At 40.3% G+C, this 17,537-nt stretch overlaps 1 protein-coding gene across 3 annotated transcripts in view; it reads left to right on the forward strand.

Moving 5' to 3' along the window:
• The window catches only part of LOC127421882 (rho GTPase-activating protein 35-like), a 158,817-nt gene that overhangs the window by 131,321 nt on the left and 9,959 nt on the right, over nucleotides 1-17,537 (forward strand). For all 3 annotated transcript variants that reach the window (XM_051665076.1, XM_051665075.1, XM_051665077.1), the window contains exons 4-5: nucleotides 2,855-2,932; nucleotides 8,866-8,997. In XM_051665076.1, the coding sequence (XP_051521036.1) occupies nucleotides 2,855-2,932; nucleotides 8,866-8,997 (210 nt within the window). The remainder of the gene's footprint in view (nucleotides 1-2,854; nucleotides 2,933-8,865; nucleotides 8,998-17,537) is intronic.

Below are 17,537 nucleotides of genomic sequence, written 5' to 3' on the forward strand. Positions count from 1 at the left end.
GTTCCCAATGTGCTCTTAAGTCCTTGTGGTGGCGTAGTGACTCGCCTCAATCCAGGTGGCGGAGGATGAATCTCAGTTGCCTCCGCATCGGAGACCGTCAATCCGCGCATCTAATCACGTGGCTTGAGCGCTTTACCGCAGAGACATAGCGCGTGTGAAGGCTTCACTCTACTCTCTGCGGCATCCATGCACCATGCGCCCCACCGAGGGCGAGAACCACATTATAGCGACCATGAGGTTGCCCCATTTGACTTTACCCTCCCTAGCAACCGGGCAAATTTGGTTGCTTAGGAGACCTGGCTGAAGTCACTCAGCATACCCTGGATTCAAACTCGCTTCTCAAGTCAGTGTCTTTACTCGCTGAGCTACCCAGGCCCCCCAAAACGCAGTCTTTAATGGCGGGTGTTAACAGGGCCCAAGATTCTTTTCAAACTGTTGCTCCACCCTGACAGTAGTTGACCTAAAGAGAAAACTTAGCATTGAAGACACTTTATACTAATGCCTACTATGGTGCCCCATGTGGCAATGGTGAGAATGCAACACGTAATTGTAAATTTTTAATTGTGGTCTGACTAATTTTGGAATGCATTGACGCATGAAATTGAGCTTGTATCGATAGAAGATCTAAATAAGAGTGTGTTTCGGGCCTGATTTTGGTTTAGACTGGTTTGCAAACCAATCGGACATCACTACTTTCATGCTCATAAATCAGAGTACATATAGACAAGGACAAAAACCCTACTAAGGGTACGTTTACACGACAACGATGTACTAAAAATGGAAAAGTTTTTCCTTTGTGTTTTTGAAAAGTTTCGCGTACAGACGACAACATTGTCAAAACTATCCCCGTTCACACGGATCCCTTAAAACAACTGAAAACGCTGTATTATGCATGCCAGGCCAGTAGTTGGCGATGTCACTTTGTAAAGAAACAATATGCGCCTGCGCACATAAGCATTCTTCCACAGAGCGGTGAATACAAACAATGAAGATGGCGAAAGCATCGAGCAATTTTGTCTGGACGGACGATGAGGTTGCTTTATTAATACAATAAACACACAAACACAGTCCTGTAGTCCGCCATTATAGTTTTGAATGTCTCGCGCATTGTTTTGAAGTACTCGCGCGCATGCCTATAGAGTGAACTCTCAAGATTATTAAATAAACTGCTCATTTTTACCATCACTTCTTCTCCTGCCTTCTTCTGTATTCCCCCTGCTGACTCTTGGGCTGGTAGGAGAGTAAGTTAACAAAACAAGCTGTTGATGTTGACTGGTTTTGGATATCAGACAGAACTCTGATATATGGATATCTTCTGATGGAGAGAGAGGTCTTGTGTTCACTGGATCTAACATGCATTTTCACTGCCTCATGTTTTCATATTCTAAACATATCATTGAATACTGTACATGGCATCACATCTCTATCTATAGGCTATATACATAAGTGGTGGGTGAATGAATTGCAGGGTAAAGTTACATCAAATAAAATTAAATAAATAACATTTAAAATACAAATACATTTTTCCCATCTGAATCTATACATTAATTTCAAGATTTTCAAATTGCAGGTTCTGCCTACTGTACAATGTTCACACTCCATACAAAACACTCCAAATGAATAAATTGTTGATTATTGTTATTTGCATAGACACCAGTATTCATATTGATAATTATACATCTCAAATTGATGCCTATCAATCCATCATTCTTTATATAACACGTAATACGCGTGCGCTTGACATCATTGTTTTTGTATGTTTACACAGAGACTATAACGGCATCGTTTTCAAAAACGTGCACTTTGAAACCCGTTTTCAAAAGTTTGCGTTTTCAGGCCCCAAAAAACCGTTGTCGTGTAAACGAACAGCCAAAATGCATAAAAAGTTTTCAGTTTTTAGTTGAAAATGTTGTCCTGTAAACGGCCCCTAATATTCCTTAGTAAACTAGCCTAGCATAATGAAAAGCACAGTAAAGTATCCACAATATTGACTATATTCATGTTGCTTAATTTTATACCCCAACAAAATCTTAGTTTATACATAGTTTATATTCAATATACTGCACAACCCTATTTTAGCCTACTATTTTTACAGAACGACACAGGCCACACAAAATGGAATTTTCAAACAGATTCCGGAGAACTCCCCCTTGTCTTCCATTGGTTGTAGCACCATAGTGTTACACTTTTAGGAGAAATCAACTTACAAATAGCTTACTTATTGACTCTTGCAGTCTTGTGATCAGTGCAAATCTATAAAAAAGGATGTTTAAATAATCGGAGTTGATTTTTCATAGGAAGTGTTACAATCTCTTTCTACCCCTTTTCCTCTTGTCTTTCCTCATCATTTTCTTAACCAAAATACACTGCCATAAACACACCCTTCCTCGCGGCACACACTTTTCCATCCTGCAGCTCTACAAAAAAGCTTTTATGGATAATTGATCAGGAGAGTTGAGGCAATCAATGCGGTCTGCTTCAGCACCGCACTGACTCATTTTCAAGAGTGTCTCTCTGCCTCTTTCGCTGTCTTTCTCTTTTTCAATGTACTTGTTCTGTCTCTGCTTATGCAAGAGGGGCCAAACCGAGCGGTTGTCTGCCTTTTGCCTCTGTCTGCATTTGCAGGCATGAGAAGCAGCGTTCATTCTTCATGAACAGTCTGATAAATCAAACTGCAAAAATCTGACAGTTTGAGTCTGGTCATTTAGCAGCTTTAGGTTTAAATGTGTAATGCATTGTACATACTGTACAAGCTTAAGATAACAGCATTGTCAACCCTTATCAAACTTCAAGACTGTGGAGAATGATTAAGAGTGCAAAAGTGATTAATTAATGTAAACTCTATCTCTCTCAGGGTTGAGCACAGAAGGGATCTACAGGGTGAGTGGAAATAAGGCAGAGATGGAGAGCATGCAGCGACAGTTTGACCAGGGTGAGTCACACGGCCTTTCTCTGTTTTTGATTTTCTCTCTCTCTCTCTCACCTTTTCTCTCACCATACCTGGGTTTCAGTTTAGTGTGCTTTATTGGCATGATTGCTTAGGTTGCTCGCCTTAGCATGCACCATACATTTAAAAAGTAAATAGGCCTTGTCTCTTACCAGAGCAACACTTAGTGTTAATTTCTTTTTAAGTGATCAACACATTTAATATCCACTATTCTCATTTCTTGATAAAGGCAACGCAAGCCAGCATCTCTGTTCTTGAATGCCTCACAACATGCTCAACATGCCTAAGGGATTTTGATTGTCTGGTGAACAGAACTGTGGGCAACAACCTTTCTTGATTGTAATACTGAAGGCTTTTAGAGCATAACTCTAAGATGAACAATATTGTAACCTTTCTGTGCAGACTCGTATTCAATGTAAAACTGCCATTTGCACAAAAGCAGCAACTTTGACAAAACAGCTAACGTTAGCTAACATTGGGTGTGTAAAACAATCCTCAAAGACTAGCCCTTGTCACTTCTGATGTACTATGATGAAACAGAAGTGTTTTTCAGAACTAGCTTAGACTTGAAAACAAAGTCATCATAGCAGCACTCTTTTGTTTAATTAGCTTATTTGGCTAACTAAATTCAGCAAAAAAAGAAACATCCTATCAGTTTCAACTGCTTTTATTTTCAGCAAATTTAGCAGGTGTAAATATTTGTATGAACATAAAAAGATTCAACAACTAAGACATAAACTGAGAAGGTTTCACAAACATGTGACTAACAGAAATGGAATAATGTGTCCCTTAACAAAGGGGGGTAAAATCAAAAGTAACAGTCAGTATCTGGTGTGGCCACCAGCTGCATTAAGTACTGCAGTGCATCTCCTCCTCATGGACTGCACCAGATTTGCCAGTTCTAACTGTGAGATGTTACCCCACTCTTCCACCAAGGCACTTGCAAGTTCCCAGACATTTCTGGGAGGAATGGCCCTAGCCCTCACCCTCCAATCCAACAGGTCCCAGACGTGCTCAATGGGATTGAGATCCGGGCTCTTCGCTGGCCATGGCAGAACACTGACATTCTTGTCTTGCAGGAATTCACGCACAAAACGAGCAGAATGGCTGGTGGCATTGTCATGCTGGAGGGTCATGTCAGGATGAGCCAGCAGGAAGAGTACCACATGAGGGAGGAGGATGTCTTCCCTGTAACACACAGCGTTGAGATTGCCTGCAATGACAACAAGCTCAGTCCGATGATGCTGTGACACACTGCCCCAGACCATGACGGACCCTCCACCTCCAAATCGATCCCGCTCCAGAGTACAGGCCTTGGTGTAACGCTCATTCCTTCAATGATAAACACGAGTCCGACCATCACCCCATGTGAGACAAAACTACAACTCATCAGTGAAGAGCACTTTTTGCCAGTCCTGTCTGGTCCAGCGAAGGTGGGTTTGTGCCCATAGGCAACGTTGTTGCTGGTGATGTCTGGTAACGACCTGCCTTACAACAGGCCTACAAGCCCTCAGTCCAGCCTCTCTCAGCCTATTGCGGACAGTCTGAGCACTGATGGAGGGATTGTGTGTTCCTGGTGTAACTCGGGTAGTTGTTGTTGCCCTCCTGTACCTGTCCCGCAGGTGTAATATTCGGATGTACCGATACTGTGCAGGTGTTGTTACACGTGGTCTGCCACTGCGAGGATGATCAGCTGTCTTTCCTGTCTCCCTGTAGCGCTGTCTTAGGCGTCTCACAGTACGGACATTGCAATTTATTGCCCTGGCCACATCTGCAGTCCTCATGCCTCCATGCAGCATGCCTAAGGCACGTTCACGCAGATGAGCAGGGACCCTGGGCATCTTTCTTTTGGTGTTTTTCAGAGTCAGTAGAAAGGTCTCTTTAGTGTCCTACGTTTTTATAACTGTGACCTTAATTGCCTACCGTCTGTAAGCTGTTAGTGTCTTAACGACCGTTCCACAGGTGCATGTTCATTAATTGTTTATGGTTCATTGAACAAGCATGGAAAACATTGTTTAAACCCTTTACAATAAAGATCTGTAAGGTTATTTGGATACTTTTGAATAGCTTTCAGTGGAGAAACAGGCTTTTTGCCTGTGGAATGGTGTAGTTATGGCATCTACCAGAGACTACCTGCCTAAGCTAATCAGCCAAACCTTGACCCTCTAGGTTACTCAGAGTAGTAATATAATTATAACTAAATGTGCGAAGTATGAAAAACATTTCCCTGTCCTAAAAAAGTCAATCAAATGAACCAAGCTGGTATTTTGATGTTTTTTTTATAGTAAAGTGCTTCAGTGTACTAATGTTGAGAAAGCCAAACAGCTTTGAAAAAAGATTAATATGGTCAATCTTAAAAATGTAAAGGTTTTGACACAAGTTTTGAATACTGCATCTCTAACGTAACCAAAATGGTACAGAAGCCAAGGACATTATGAAAATAATCATAGCAATTACACCTATCTGCTTTTCTTTGAGCCTTACCCCACTTGCGCTCTCGCTCTCTCTCTCTCTCTCTCTCTCTCTCTCTCTCTCTCTCTCTCTCTCTCTCTGCTTGTCTGCCCCATGTGAACTTACCCGCTCTTTGAGTTCCCTGCTGTTGTAGCTGCATAATCTAAAGACATACAAAACTCTGTTTATTTGCCTTAGGAAAAGTTTTAATGGGCCAGTCACTGTGGCTACATTAGACCCTGCTGAACTTGCTGCCTTCAAAGAAATGGCTGCCGTTCTTCAGTGCATGGATCACATTTCCTTCAATGAGCGCATTGTAGAGCAGATAAGCTCAATTAACCTGGACTGATCAATGGCTATCGATCCTGCCCACAGAGGATCTTTAAAAAAGCATAATATCTGAGTGCATATATTATATGCGTATTATGCTAGTGGGATACTAATCTCCATTTTATGTCACTTCAGTAGCACTACCCTTCCAAAAAAATGGTACACTGATTATACCATGGTACACTGATTGTACCAGATGTTAATACCATGGTGCTGTGATACCACACTGGATGATTACCATATTCAAGTTCGACATGCCAAAGTTACTTTAGTGAATGCCATAATACATTTTGGTGCTTTTTTGTTAGTGCATTAATTTGTATTTTATTTTTGTAGCTGTTGTTTTAACACGTTAAATAAGCGTGATTAGAATTTTCCTACGAACAGAGCAGTTAAACCTTAAAGTACAACCTTCAAGTTTTTTTGCAAGTCGCGGTGAGCAGAGGGCAGTCCACTTTGCATAAAGCATAAAATTCTGCTCTCTTGCTGTCCCTTGACTCTTATGGATATGAAGAGTAATGTTTTTAATGTTCGCTACTCTATTGGTTAGCGGCATTGTATTATTCTGTCTGTCATTGACCATTCCGAACTATTCCCCACCACAGTGTGGGTGAGTATTTCTGTACAACATTTCACTACCATGCATGGAGTGTCATAGATATATATCCTAACCATAGCTACTAAAAAATTAGCTCTTTTCCACTTCTGACTGTAGACTTAGTTGTACTGCACAACCGCTGCCCGAGGGAGGGTGGCATTCAGACCCCGATGGAAGCAGGTGAGCCCTTGTGTCCTCTGGCCCGCTACATGGACGCATTGGCATGGTCTTACGAGCATTGCCAATTGGGTACTGCGCACAATCGAACACGGCTATGTGCTTCAGTTTGCGAGGCAGCTGCCTCGCTTCAACAGCATTCTGTCCTCCACTATGATGGTGCAGGATGCCGGAGTGACCCAATCGCCCTTGATTCCCGAAGCTGGTGGAGCTGTTGGACGCAACTCCCGTGGAAAATTCCATTGAAGAGGGATCTGCTCTTGCAGGCACAAGGCACAATCTGGCATCCTCGGCCGGAGCTGTGGAAACTTCATGTCTGGTCTCTGAACAGGGCTCGTTTGACACGGGTAGATTATATTCTATCTTTGTATTGCATTGCCCTGTGTGTACGAAGCTTCATTTTTATGCAAGAGCGCTTGGATGCAGGACTCACTCCATAAACGCTTGAAGTGTATGTTGCTGTTATAGCAACGGGTCATACCACTTTGGGCAGTTTGTCTGTGGGTAAGAACCATTTGGTCATTAAATTCTTAATGGGAGTGAGACAGCTGAGACTCACTCGCCCTGCTACCATCCGGGTCTGGGACGCTTGCATGTGCTCGCTTTGAAAACCTTGCTGTTGCTCGCTTTTTGCTTGGGTCAAATGTTTTGGGGACCTTCACGCAGTGTCGGTCCATGATTCTTGCTTAGAATTCGGACCTGGCTTTTCAAAAGCCATTCTTAAGCCTAGGGAGGGTTATGTGCCCAAGATTTTGGCCACTCCCTTCAGAGCTCAGGTGGTAACCTTATACACCTTCTCCTCTGTTTAAATCGAACAAGGCACAGAGACCACACATGCTATGTCCCGTGAGGCCGTTGCGCATGTACATTGACCATGAGTCAAATTTAGGCTGATGGATCAGCTCTTTGTCTGCATGGGAGGCCGTTCAATGGTTTGGCTGTCTCCAAAGCAAAGGCTTTCTTTCTCACTGGGTGTTCGACACCATCGCGTTCGCTTATGATTCGCAGGGCGTGCAGTGTCCCATGGGGTTAAGGCCCATTCGAAGGGCATGGGAGGCGGGCGTACTAATGAGGAGGTTAAAGGCTACAGCCTCTAGGGTCAGTTGCTAGTGTGCCTCTTGAGGCCAGAGGAGTGAGGTTTACATACTGCACAGCTACCTTCCAGCTGGCTCCTGTTACACATTCACATGTTGAGCACAGTGTGTGAAAAAACACATTAAATCCCAAGTATATACAAGTGTGTACTTGAAGTGGAAGCAGAACATTTTTCTTTGGGCTTATTTTCCCAAAATGTGTTTGAAGAAAGTATTGTGTCCGTGTTTGTGTGTGTGTGTGTGTGTGTATGTTGCCTCTGCAGTCCTTTTTGTATGTGTGTGCGTGTGTTTGCGCAAGAAAAGAAGGTCAGTTAATTACCAGCAGATTGGTTTGGGTAATGAACCGCGAGTGCGCATGCTGCACTGATCTGGTCAGGCCTGGTTCAGATCGGCATGAGCTAATACAAGGTGAACGCTCATGTCTGATCGATCCTAACCCAGCACGGCCAGGTGACAATACAATTACGGTGGAAATAACTGCTCAGGTATGTGCTCAGCTGCATCCCGCGGACGATGCCATGAGCAGACAAAGAAGTGTCAGATGATTCACAATCAGGTTCTACATAGCCAATATTGATCTCTGACAAAACAGAATTAGGACGCCTATCATAAATGATCTGGGGTCAACTGGATTTAACATGCTGGACTGTAAAATAAAATACTAGGGTCAGGTCATGATGGTTGTCTGGTCTAGGAACCGCCAACTTGTGAATTTGTGAGGCCATCTATTATGTAGACGCCCCCCAAGAAACGTGTCCTAACGTGTCCTGAAACAACCATAAAATTATTCCGGGCTTCCTTAAGGCCAATTAGGTGACTAGTCATTCAGGCAACCTGTTGACTAGTCTTTCCTGGAAATGTAGTTTTGCACATCCTTGGTACAAACAGGTCTTGGAATGCTTGTCTGTACAATGATGGATATTAATAACGATTACACAGTCATGAACTGGAAGTGCTTATAGCTTTAGCACTATTTCTCTCAGACAGGCAGAACCTGAGATTTATAATTGTTTTATGGTTTTAAGCAATTGTTTTGTTTGCACCATTTTGGTTTAGTAAACAGGTTGCATGCTAAGCACACGTTTTTCAGTTAGATAAAAATTTAGCTAGATCAGTAGGCATCTGTTGACTAATTAAATGCCATTTTACTAAAATTGGTTAAAATTAATGAATTTGACTTGATGAAATATTGACTACATTTAAAGGACATATGTGTTGAAACACTTTTTCATTTGAAAGTCTAACCAAAGTCTTTCTCTCCATGACAGACAATAACATTGACCTGATTGAGAAGGACATGTCTGTGAACACAGTGGCTGGAGCGATGAAAAGCTTCTTCTCAGAGTTGCCTGATCCTCTGGTACCCTACGGCATGCAGGTGGAGCTAGTCGAGGCCTTCAGTAAGTATCAGTGAGGACATACATGCAGTGTTGTTATCGTGAACTACTGTAAAACAAAAATGAAAACTAAAAGTAAACGTTCATAAACTGAATTAAAAATACAAACAAAAATAATCGGGAAAACTCAAAGTAAACTAAATTGTCATGGTTCCAAAACTAACTAAAATACAAATGAGAAGTGAAATAAAAACATTTTGTTTCAGGTTTTGATTCAGTATATTATATAAAATTTGAAACCTTTAAGACAGTCCTTCATTAAACATGAATTTTTCCGATCAGTCTTTTGAAATACAACAGAGCAAAATTAAAAAGTTGTAATGTCAAATTAGGTAAATGTGTTAATTGCATTATATACATTTAATAGCGTTAAATATATCTAAATATCTTTGTTAACATGTTAACTTTGGCAGCCCTTAAAAATACTAAAACGTTTTAAAAAATTAAAATTTTAACAAACTAGACAACACTATAAAACTAAAACTAAAAACCATAGTGAAAACTAAATTGAATGGATAAACTGAAAGTAATGAAAAATGCAACGCTATAAAAACCGTGGATTCATAGACTGATCTTAACTCTCTCAATCAATAAAAACACAGATACAGAGAAAGATATTCCATGGGCAGATGTTTACTGTCAGAAAGCAGTCCACAGAGGTTAGTGTGCTCTACAGAGATCTTCTCAGTCACACCTCCTGTGGATAGGGAGAGAAAGAAAAACACAGAGTAAGCTACTGAAAAGAAAAATATCTACTTTATGAAACGTGCTGGCAAGAATTGAATGGGTTTCTGCAGTGTATTTTCCTGTTGCGGCATTATAGACTCTTCTCTCGTACTTTAATACACACACACTTCTCTCTCTCTCTCTCTCTCTCTCTCTCTCTCTCTCTGTGTGAAGTTCAGCATTGTCTGCTCTGGGCATCGCTCCAAGCCAGCAATACACAGTGATGAGTCTTAAGCCTAAGATTGCTGTTAGCCTTGCACTCCACACTGTTTTCGATAAACAAGCTTTGTCAAGCACCAGCATGCTTTATATAGTTTCACACATGGCAGGACTGATTCAGCACAAAACAAACTGTAGCACTCTCAAACCTGCGTTGGTGTAGCAAGAACTTCGATTGGTCAGATTATTCAATGTGATCCAATAATTTTTTCATGTCCCTGAAATAGCAAGTACTAAAATGTAAATGTGCAATTACATCTTCAGTGTCTTTCTCAGTGCTATAAGAGTGGCTGTAGAAAATGTTCAGCATTTAACTTTTTTTTTAAGTTGGAATTTGTGTAAATTTTATAAAACAAATAACAACATATTTGAAGATGACGGTGCAATGCAGGCTGTTAAATTCAGCCTTCTCTGGCATGTTTTTTATGTGTTTTCAAATGCGGCAAAAGTAACTCGATTTTTACATTTTCTTGCTTGCCCTTGCAGAACTTGCCAACTTGATGCTTGGGTGTTCTGGGAGGCTGCCAAGGCATTGCTGTGTGGTTGCTAGAGTGTTTAGGGTAGTTGCTAGGCTGTTCTGGGTGGTTTCTAGGTAGTTTAGTGTCCTAATTCAAAAGAGTTTACGCCCAACCCCCAATGAACTACAATCCAATGAAGCATTGTGAATGATGTAATCGAATTGAAAACGATATTGAATTGAATACTCAACATGCAGCCTGCGGGCCGCATGCGGCCCTTGAGCAGTCTTTTGTGTCCCGAGTTATATCATCATCAGAAATGTATTTATCAGCAGTCTATGAAATCTGTATGAATTGTGAGGTGACCATTTTCTTGAGGAATTATGCTAGTTCTCTACATTGCTGAATCACGTTAGAGAGAGGATTCAGCTGCAATAAATAAATATATAAACAACTACAAATAATATCTGAACATGGCTGATGTTACGAGAATGGTGGTCGGTCTGTTCGTGCGTTCATTCACAGTACATGTGCGCTCAGGCGCAGTCTGTCAATTAAACATGCACGTTCGCAGTCTCATTTGAGAGTTACTCAACATGGCGTGAATCTGTCCAATATCTTGAATAGCTCATCAGAGATATGTCCTCGTCATGACAACAGTATTTACAGGAAAAAAATAACAGTTTTCCTGCAGTGACGGCATTGAGACGCCTTCACGCAAATGCTTTTTAGTGATCTACTTCGGCGCAAAACACTAAGGGGGGTGAACAAATCTTTATGACTTGTCATGGACTTTTGTTGCTAATTTTGGATATATAGACAACAGAACTGATCTATATCAGAAAATCTAACTGTTACACCCCTTATGTTTAAAAAATTACTAAAAGGTATATTTCACCCAGAAACGCAAATTCTCTAATTTTCTCACCTTCATGCCATCCCAGATGTGTATGACTTTCTTCTGCAGAACATAAATGAAATTTTTTTTAGAAGAATATCTCAGCGCTGTTGGTCCATACAATGCAAGTCATGGTGGTCAGAACTTTGAAGCTCCAGAAAGCACATAAAGGCAGCATAAAAGCAATCCATATGACTCCAGTTGTTAAATCTGTCTTAAGAAGTTATATGATAGGTGTGGGTGAGAAACAGATCAGTATTTAAGTCCTTTTTTACTATAAATCTCTTTCACATCTGTATGCCACATGTGGCGCCTGTTTCTCTGAAATTGAAAGTGGAGATTTATAGTAAAAAAACCACAGAGCTGAGATAATTTTTTCTAAATAATCATCATTTGTCTTTAGCAGAAGAAAGTTATACACATCTGGGTTAGCATGAAGGTGAGTAAATGACGAGAGAATTAAAATTTTTAGGTGAACTATACCGTTAATTAACATTCTTAATATTAACTTATAATTTTATATATATATATATATATATATATATATATATATATATATATATAAGACACAGACACTGGCGGCCAAAAGTTTAGAATAATGTACAGATTTTGCTGTTTCAGAAGGTAACTGGTACTTTAATTCACCAAAGTGGCATTCAACTGATCAAAAAGTATAGTCAGGACATTACTGATGTAAAAAAACAGCACCATCACTATTTGAAAAAAGTAATTTTTGATCAAATCTAGACAGGCCCCATTTCCAGCAGCCATCACTCCAACACCGTATCCTTGAATAATCAAGCTAAATTGCTAATTTGGTACTAGAAAATCACTTGCCATTATGTCAAACACAGTTGAAAGCTTTTTGGTTCGTTAAATGAAGCTTAACATTGTCTTTGTGATTGTTTTTGAGTTGCCACAGTATGCAATAGACTGGCATGTCTAAAGGTCAATATTAGGTCAAATATGGCAAAAAAGAAACCACTTTCTCTAGAAACTTGTCAGTCAATCATTGTTTTGAGGAATGAAGGCTATACAATGCTTGAAATTGCCAAAACACTGAAGATTTCATACGAAGTTGTACACTACAGTCTTCAAAGACAAAGGACAACTGGCTCTAACAAGGACAGAAAGAGATGTGGAAGGCCAGATGTACAACTAAACAAGAGGATAAGTACATCAGAGTCTCTAGTTTGAGAAATAGACGCCTCACATGTCCTCAGCTGACAGCTTCATTGAATTCTACCCGCTCAACACCAGTTTCATGTACAACAGTAATGAGAAGACTCAGGGGTTGCAGGCCTTATGGGAAGAATTGCAAAGAAAAGGTTAGAGTGGGCAAAGGAACACAGACATTGGACAACAGATAATTGGAAAAGAGTGTTATGGATCTTAACCCCATTGAAGTTTTGTGGGATCAGCTAGACTGTAAGGTGCGTGAGAAGTGCCCAACAAGACAGCCACATATATGGCAAGTGCTGCAGGAAGCATGGGGTGAAATGTCATCTGAGTATCTGGACAAACTGACAGCTAGAATGCCATATCCATAAGGGCAAAATCTGTACATTATTCCAAACTGTGTGTGTGTGTAAATATATATACAGTTGAAGTCAGAAGTTTACATACACTTAGGTTGAAGTCATTAAAACTAATTTAACCACTCCACAGATTTCATATTAGCAAACTATAGTTTTCTACTTTGTGCATGACATGAGTAATTTTTCCAACTATTGTTTACAGACAGATTGTTTCAATTTTAATTGACTATATCATAATTCCAGTCGGTAAGAAGTTAACATACACTAAGTTAACTGTGCCTTTAAGCAGCTTGGAAAATTCCAGAAAATGATCTATTTTGGCTGTCTCAATCGCTTCTGTCTCTTCTTGTAATCCCAGAATGAGTCAATATGCAGTGGGGGACTCTGTGGGGACCATGCCATCTGCTGCAGGGCTCCCTGTTATTCTATTCTATTCTATTTGCAAAAGAAATGTTTGAGAGTCTAAAGTGTATATTTCCTATTGACACACTAAAGCTATTTATATGGTATATAAATAACCATCTTAAGTCAAATGTTTTTGTGAAGCATCTCATGTGCCTAAGACTTTTGCACAGTACTGTATTTTAAGGCCTACCTTCAAACCCTGTGCCTCTTTGCTTGACATCATAGGAAAATCAAAAGTAATCAACCAAGACCTCTGGTTCATCCTTGGGAGCAATTTCCAAACACCTGAAGTTACCACATTCATCTGTACAAACAATAGTACGCAAGTATAAACATCATGAGACCACGCAGCCATCATACTGCTCAGGAAGGAGACGCTTTCTGTCTCCTATAGATGAACGTAGTTTGGTGCGAAAAGTGCAAATCAGTCCCAGATGAACAGCAAAGGACAATGTGAAGATGCTGGAGGATACAGGTAGACAAGTATCTATATCCACAGTAAAACGAGTTCTATATCGACATAATCTGAAAAGCTGCTCAGCAAGGAAGAAACCAATGCTCCAAATCTGCCATAAAACAGCCAGACTACAGTTTGCAAGTGCACATGGGGACAAAGATCTTACTTTTTGGAGAAATGTCCTCTGGTCTGTTGAAACAAAATGGCCATAATGACCATCGTTATATTTGGAGGAAAAAGGGTGAGGCTTGCAAGCCGAAGAACACCATCCCAACCGTGAAGCATGGGGGTGGCAGCATCATGTTGTGGGGGTGCTTTGCTGCAGGAGGGACTGGTTCACTTCACAAAAGAGATGGCATTAAGAGGAAGGAAAATTATGTAGATATATCAAAGCAACATCTCAAGACATCAGCCAGGAAGTTAAAGTTCGGTCTCAAATGGGTCTTCCAAATGGACAATGACAACAAACATACCTCCAAAGTTGTGGCAAAATGGCTTAAGGAAAACAAAGCTAAGGTATTAGAGTGGCCATCACAAAGCCCTGACCTCAATCTGATAGAAAATTTGTGGGCAGAACTGAAAAAGTGTGTGCGAGCAAGGAGGCCTATAAACCTGACTCAGTTACACCAGTTCTGTCTGGAGGAGTGGGCCAAAATTCCATCAACTTATTGTGAGAAGCTTGTGGAAGGCTACCCAAAACATTTGACCAAAGTTAAACAATTTAAAGGCAATGCTACCAAATACTAACAAAGTGTATGTAAACTTCTGACCCACTGGGAATGTGATGTAAGAAATAAAAGGTAAAATAAATAATTCTCTCTACTATTATTCTGATATTTCACATTCTTAAAATAAAATAGTGATCCTAACTGACCAAAGACAAGAAATGTTTTCTACGATTAAATGTCAGGAATTGTGAAAAGCTGAGTTTAAATGTATTTGGCTAAGGTGTATGTAAACTTCTGACTTCAACTGTGTGTGTGTGTGTGTGTGTGTGTGTGTGTGTGTGTGTGTGTGTGTGTGTGTGTGTGTGTGTGTGTGTGTGTGTGTGATATATATATATATATATAATCATAAAAATTAAGAGTGTGGCCCTTGAGGGTAAAAAGATCCAGCTTTGCGGTCCGTGACCTTTCCGAAGTTGAGTAGCCCTGGACTAGGGGGTTGCATAGAGTAGTTGACTATAACTGTTGTAGTCGACACTGTCAGCCTGAAGTCGTCTAGTTGCTTCCACGTGATTTACAAAATGCATCTAGGAAATACAGTGGTGGCCAATTTTTGAAACCTAGGGTGGCAATGGAAGACTTATTCATATTAATAAGGAAAGCTCTACCTGATTTGTTATGGTTAGGTTTAGAGGTTGGGTTATTACCAATTAGGTAGCGCTTTCTAGATACAATGCAAAGTTGATGTGAATCTGTTTTCCCCCTGTATCTTTCTCTGTATTTTTTTTATAATTTGTTTTCTTTTTAGTCTGGTTCTTTTTAAGAGGCCTCAAATGTGAACACCATTTCTTAAACAGTATTTCTGTTGACAGAAGCACATGTTTGCCCATGACTTGCTTGTGGTTAAAAAAAAACACACAATTTGTATTTATTTTTTTACTATTAACATTATTAAAAAATAAAAAAATGTTAATAATTGCAGTTCAAGTCGCAATCATAGTATTTTTCAAAATAACAGCAATTTGATTTTTTTGTCCAAATCGTTCAGCGCTAGTGCTTTCTAAATCGTCTAATCGGTTATCGCTTTACTCATGAATATAAATGTCTCTTCCCCTGCCATTCTATGTATCGCCAGCGGGTGTGGAGGCCTATGGCTCTGCACGGAAGGAGCGCAGTGGCTCAAATGTACTTTGATAAAGATGACAAAGATGCTACAGTAACCCGCAATATATGCAAAGTGGCCTTCAAATGTAACAAAAATACTAGTTCAATGATTAATCATTTAAAAAGGCACCCACTAGCACTAGTTAGTGATTTTCAATATGATCAGCAGAACTTTGTGTGTTTAGACATCTGATCTTGTTGCTGTTCGCTCCTTTAATAATGCGATTCCGCAACAATTACAAAAGCGCTTCAAGTTGGAGTATGATAACATGATGGAATGCATCCCCATCCTGCACTGCAAGAGGAGGGGTAACTGCCAACAGCTACAGGTAGTCCAGGCTACACTAAAATATGTTCAGACACTAATGTTAACGATACAGCTCGACATAAGCCTACCTAATTTTTGCGCATTAGGGGGATGACATCACGACTAGTCAAATTTGACTCGACTAATGGGCTTGACTGTTCGACTATTAACAATCAGTTGTCATGCAACCCCTAGACACAGTATGTTTTGATTTTATTTCAAAATATTCAGATATTTGCAAATATAAAAGTGTTTTGAGAGTGTAGGGTGACAACCTTGAACTTTGCAGTGCATCATGGTAGTGGGCGGCTACTGCAGAGCTTGTTAGATGCACTTTGTTTGATTCTCTGATTGGTGGTTAGTTTCCTTTCAGGATCAAGGGTAGTGTAGATCTTCTCCAGAAATTCCTGTATTAAACACTATTTTTAAACTGAACTTGAATTACCGCAGACTGATGGCTTCAACAGAAGCATATACCATTGATTAACAACCTCGGAGCTCACGGTAGGTCTGTCTTTTTAAGCTTTATAAGTTGTTGTTAAAAATCCACTCCAGTATGGACAAAATGAATGGGATTTTTACTTCCGGAACCAGAATGTTTCGCTCTATAGTAATACTTGCTTTAGCAAACACCACTAATGACAAGTTAGCACCCTAGAAACGGTCACTACAAGTCAAGACTCCACTGAATGCAACCAAATAATTTTTCTTTGGTGCAAGAACATTACAGAAGCCCATCTGACAAAGCAATATAAGGGAGAGGACAAGTAGAGAGAACAGATGGAAGGTCACCTGACTGCTGTGTCACTCTCCTCAGGTAGTGGGCGGAGCTTTGCTCTGTTCCGTCTGTCACTGGATGCCATGGCAACAGCACAGCAGGCTTTTTCTGTTTCCATCTCCGAAAACACAAAACGCACCTGCACTGCTTTAGCACCTCAATATTTTTTTGCTTTGTCTGTAGATCTGCTGTCTATTAGACATCTCAATGGAACATTTAAATTAATGCATTTTCAGACTGGCAGAGACGGAGGTTTTTTTATCATGTTTGATTAGATGTTATTTGTATGTGCAATCTCAAAATCGACAAATTTTGGTTAGATTTTCAATACAGTGTACAGTAGCAACCACCCTGAATACCCATGCAACCGCATAGCAATGCCCACAACACCCTAACATTGTGGCAGAGAGTTTTGCACGTTGCAGCACCACTTACATTTTAAAAATGTCAAAATCTAGTTAATGCAGTAATTCTCCGTGAGCTGGTAAGATTCTGGGGCCATAATGCTAATGTTAGTGTGTAATGCTGACGTCAGTGTGTGTGACTTGGGAGGAACACATCTGCCGTAGTGGTCACATGTTCTGACACAGGGCTCGCAGCGTTAAGGGCTGATGTAAGCCACTCTGACTCACCGCAGCCATCGAACTAACTGCACCCAGGGTGTGTGTAAATGTGTGAGTGCAGTACACAATTATTTCTGTAGATAAATCTGTGTGTTTGAATGTGCCTCATTAAACAATCCTCCAGTCCAGTGAATATTTCACCCAAAAATGTTATTCCAACCCGTATGAGTCTTTCTTCTGCACAACACAAAAGATGTTATAATGAAAATCTCTTTCTTCTAAATACAATGGCAGTTGATGGTGACTCACTTTAAAGCTTAAAAAAGGACCCAGAAGTATCATAAAAGTTATTGCAAGTCTTCTGA

This window comes from Myxocyprinus asiaticus, chromosome 31 (genome assembly GCF_019703515.2).
Source record: "Myxocyprinus asiaticus isolate MX2 ecotype Aquarium Trade chromosome 31, UBuf_Myxa_2, whole genome shotgun sequence".
Taxonomy (NCBI): Eukaryota; Metazoa; Chordata; class Actinopteri; order Cypriniformes; family Catostomidae; genus Myxocyprinus; species Myxocyprinus asiaticus.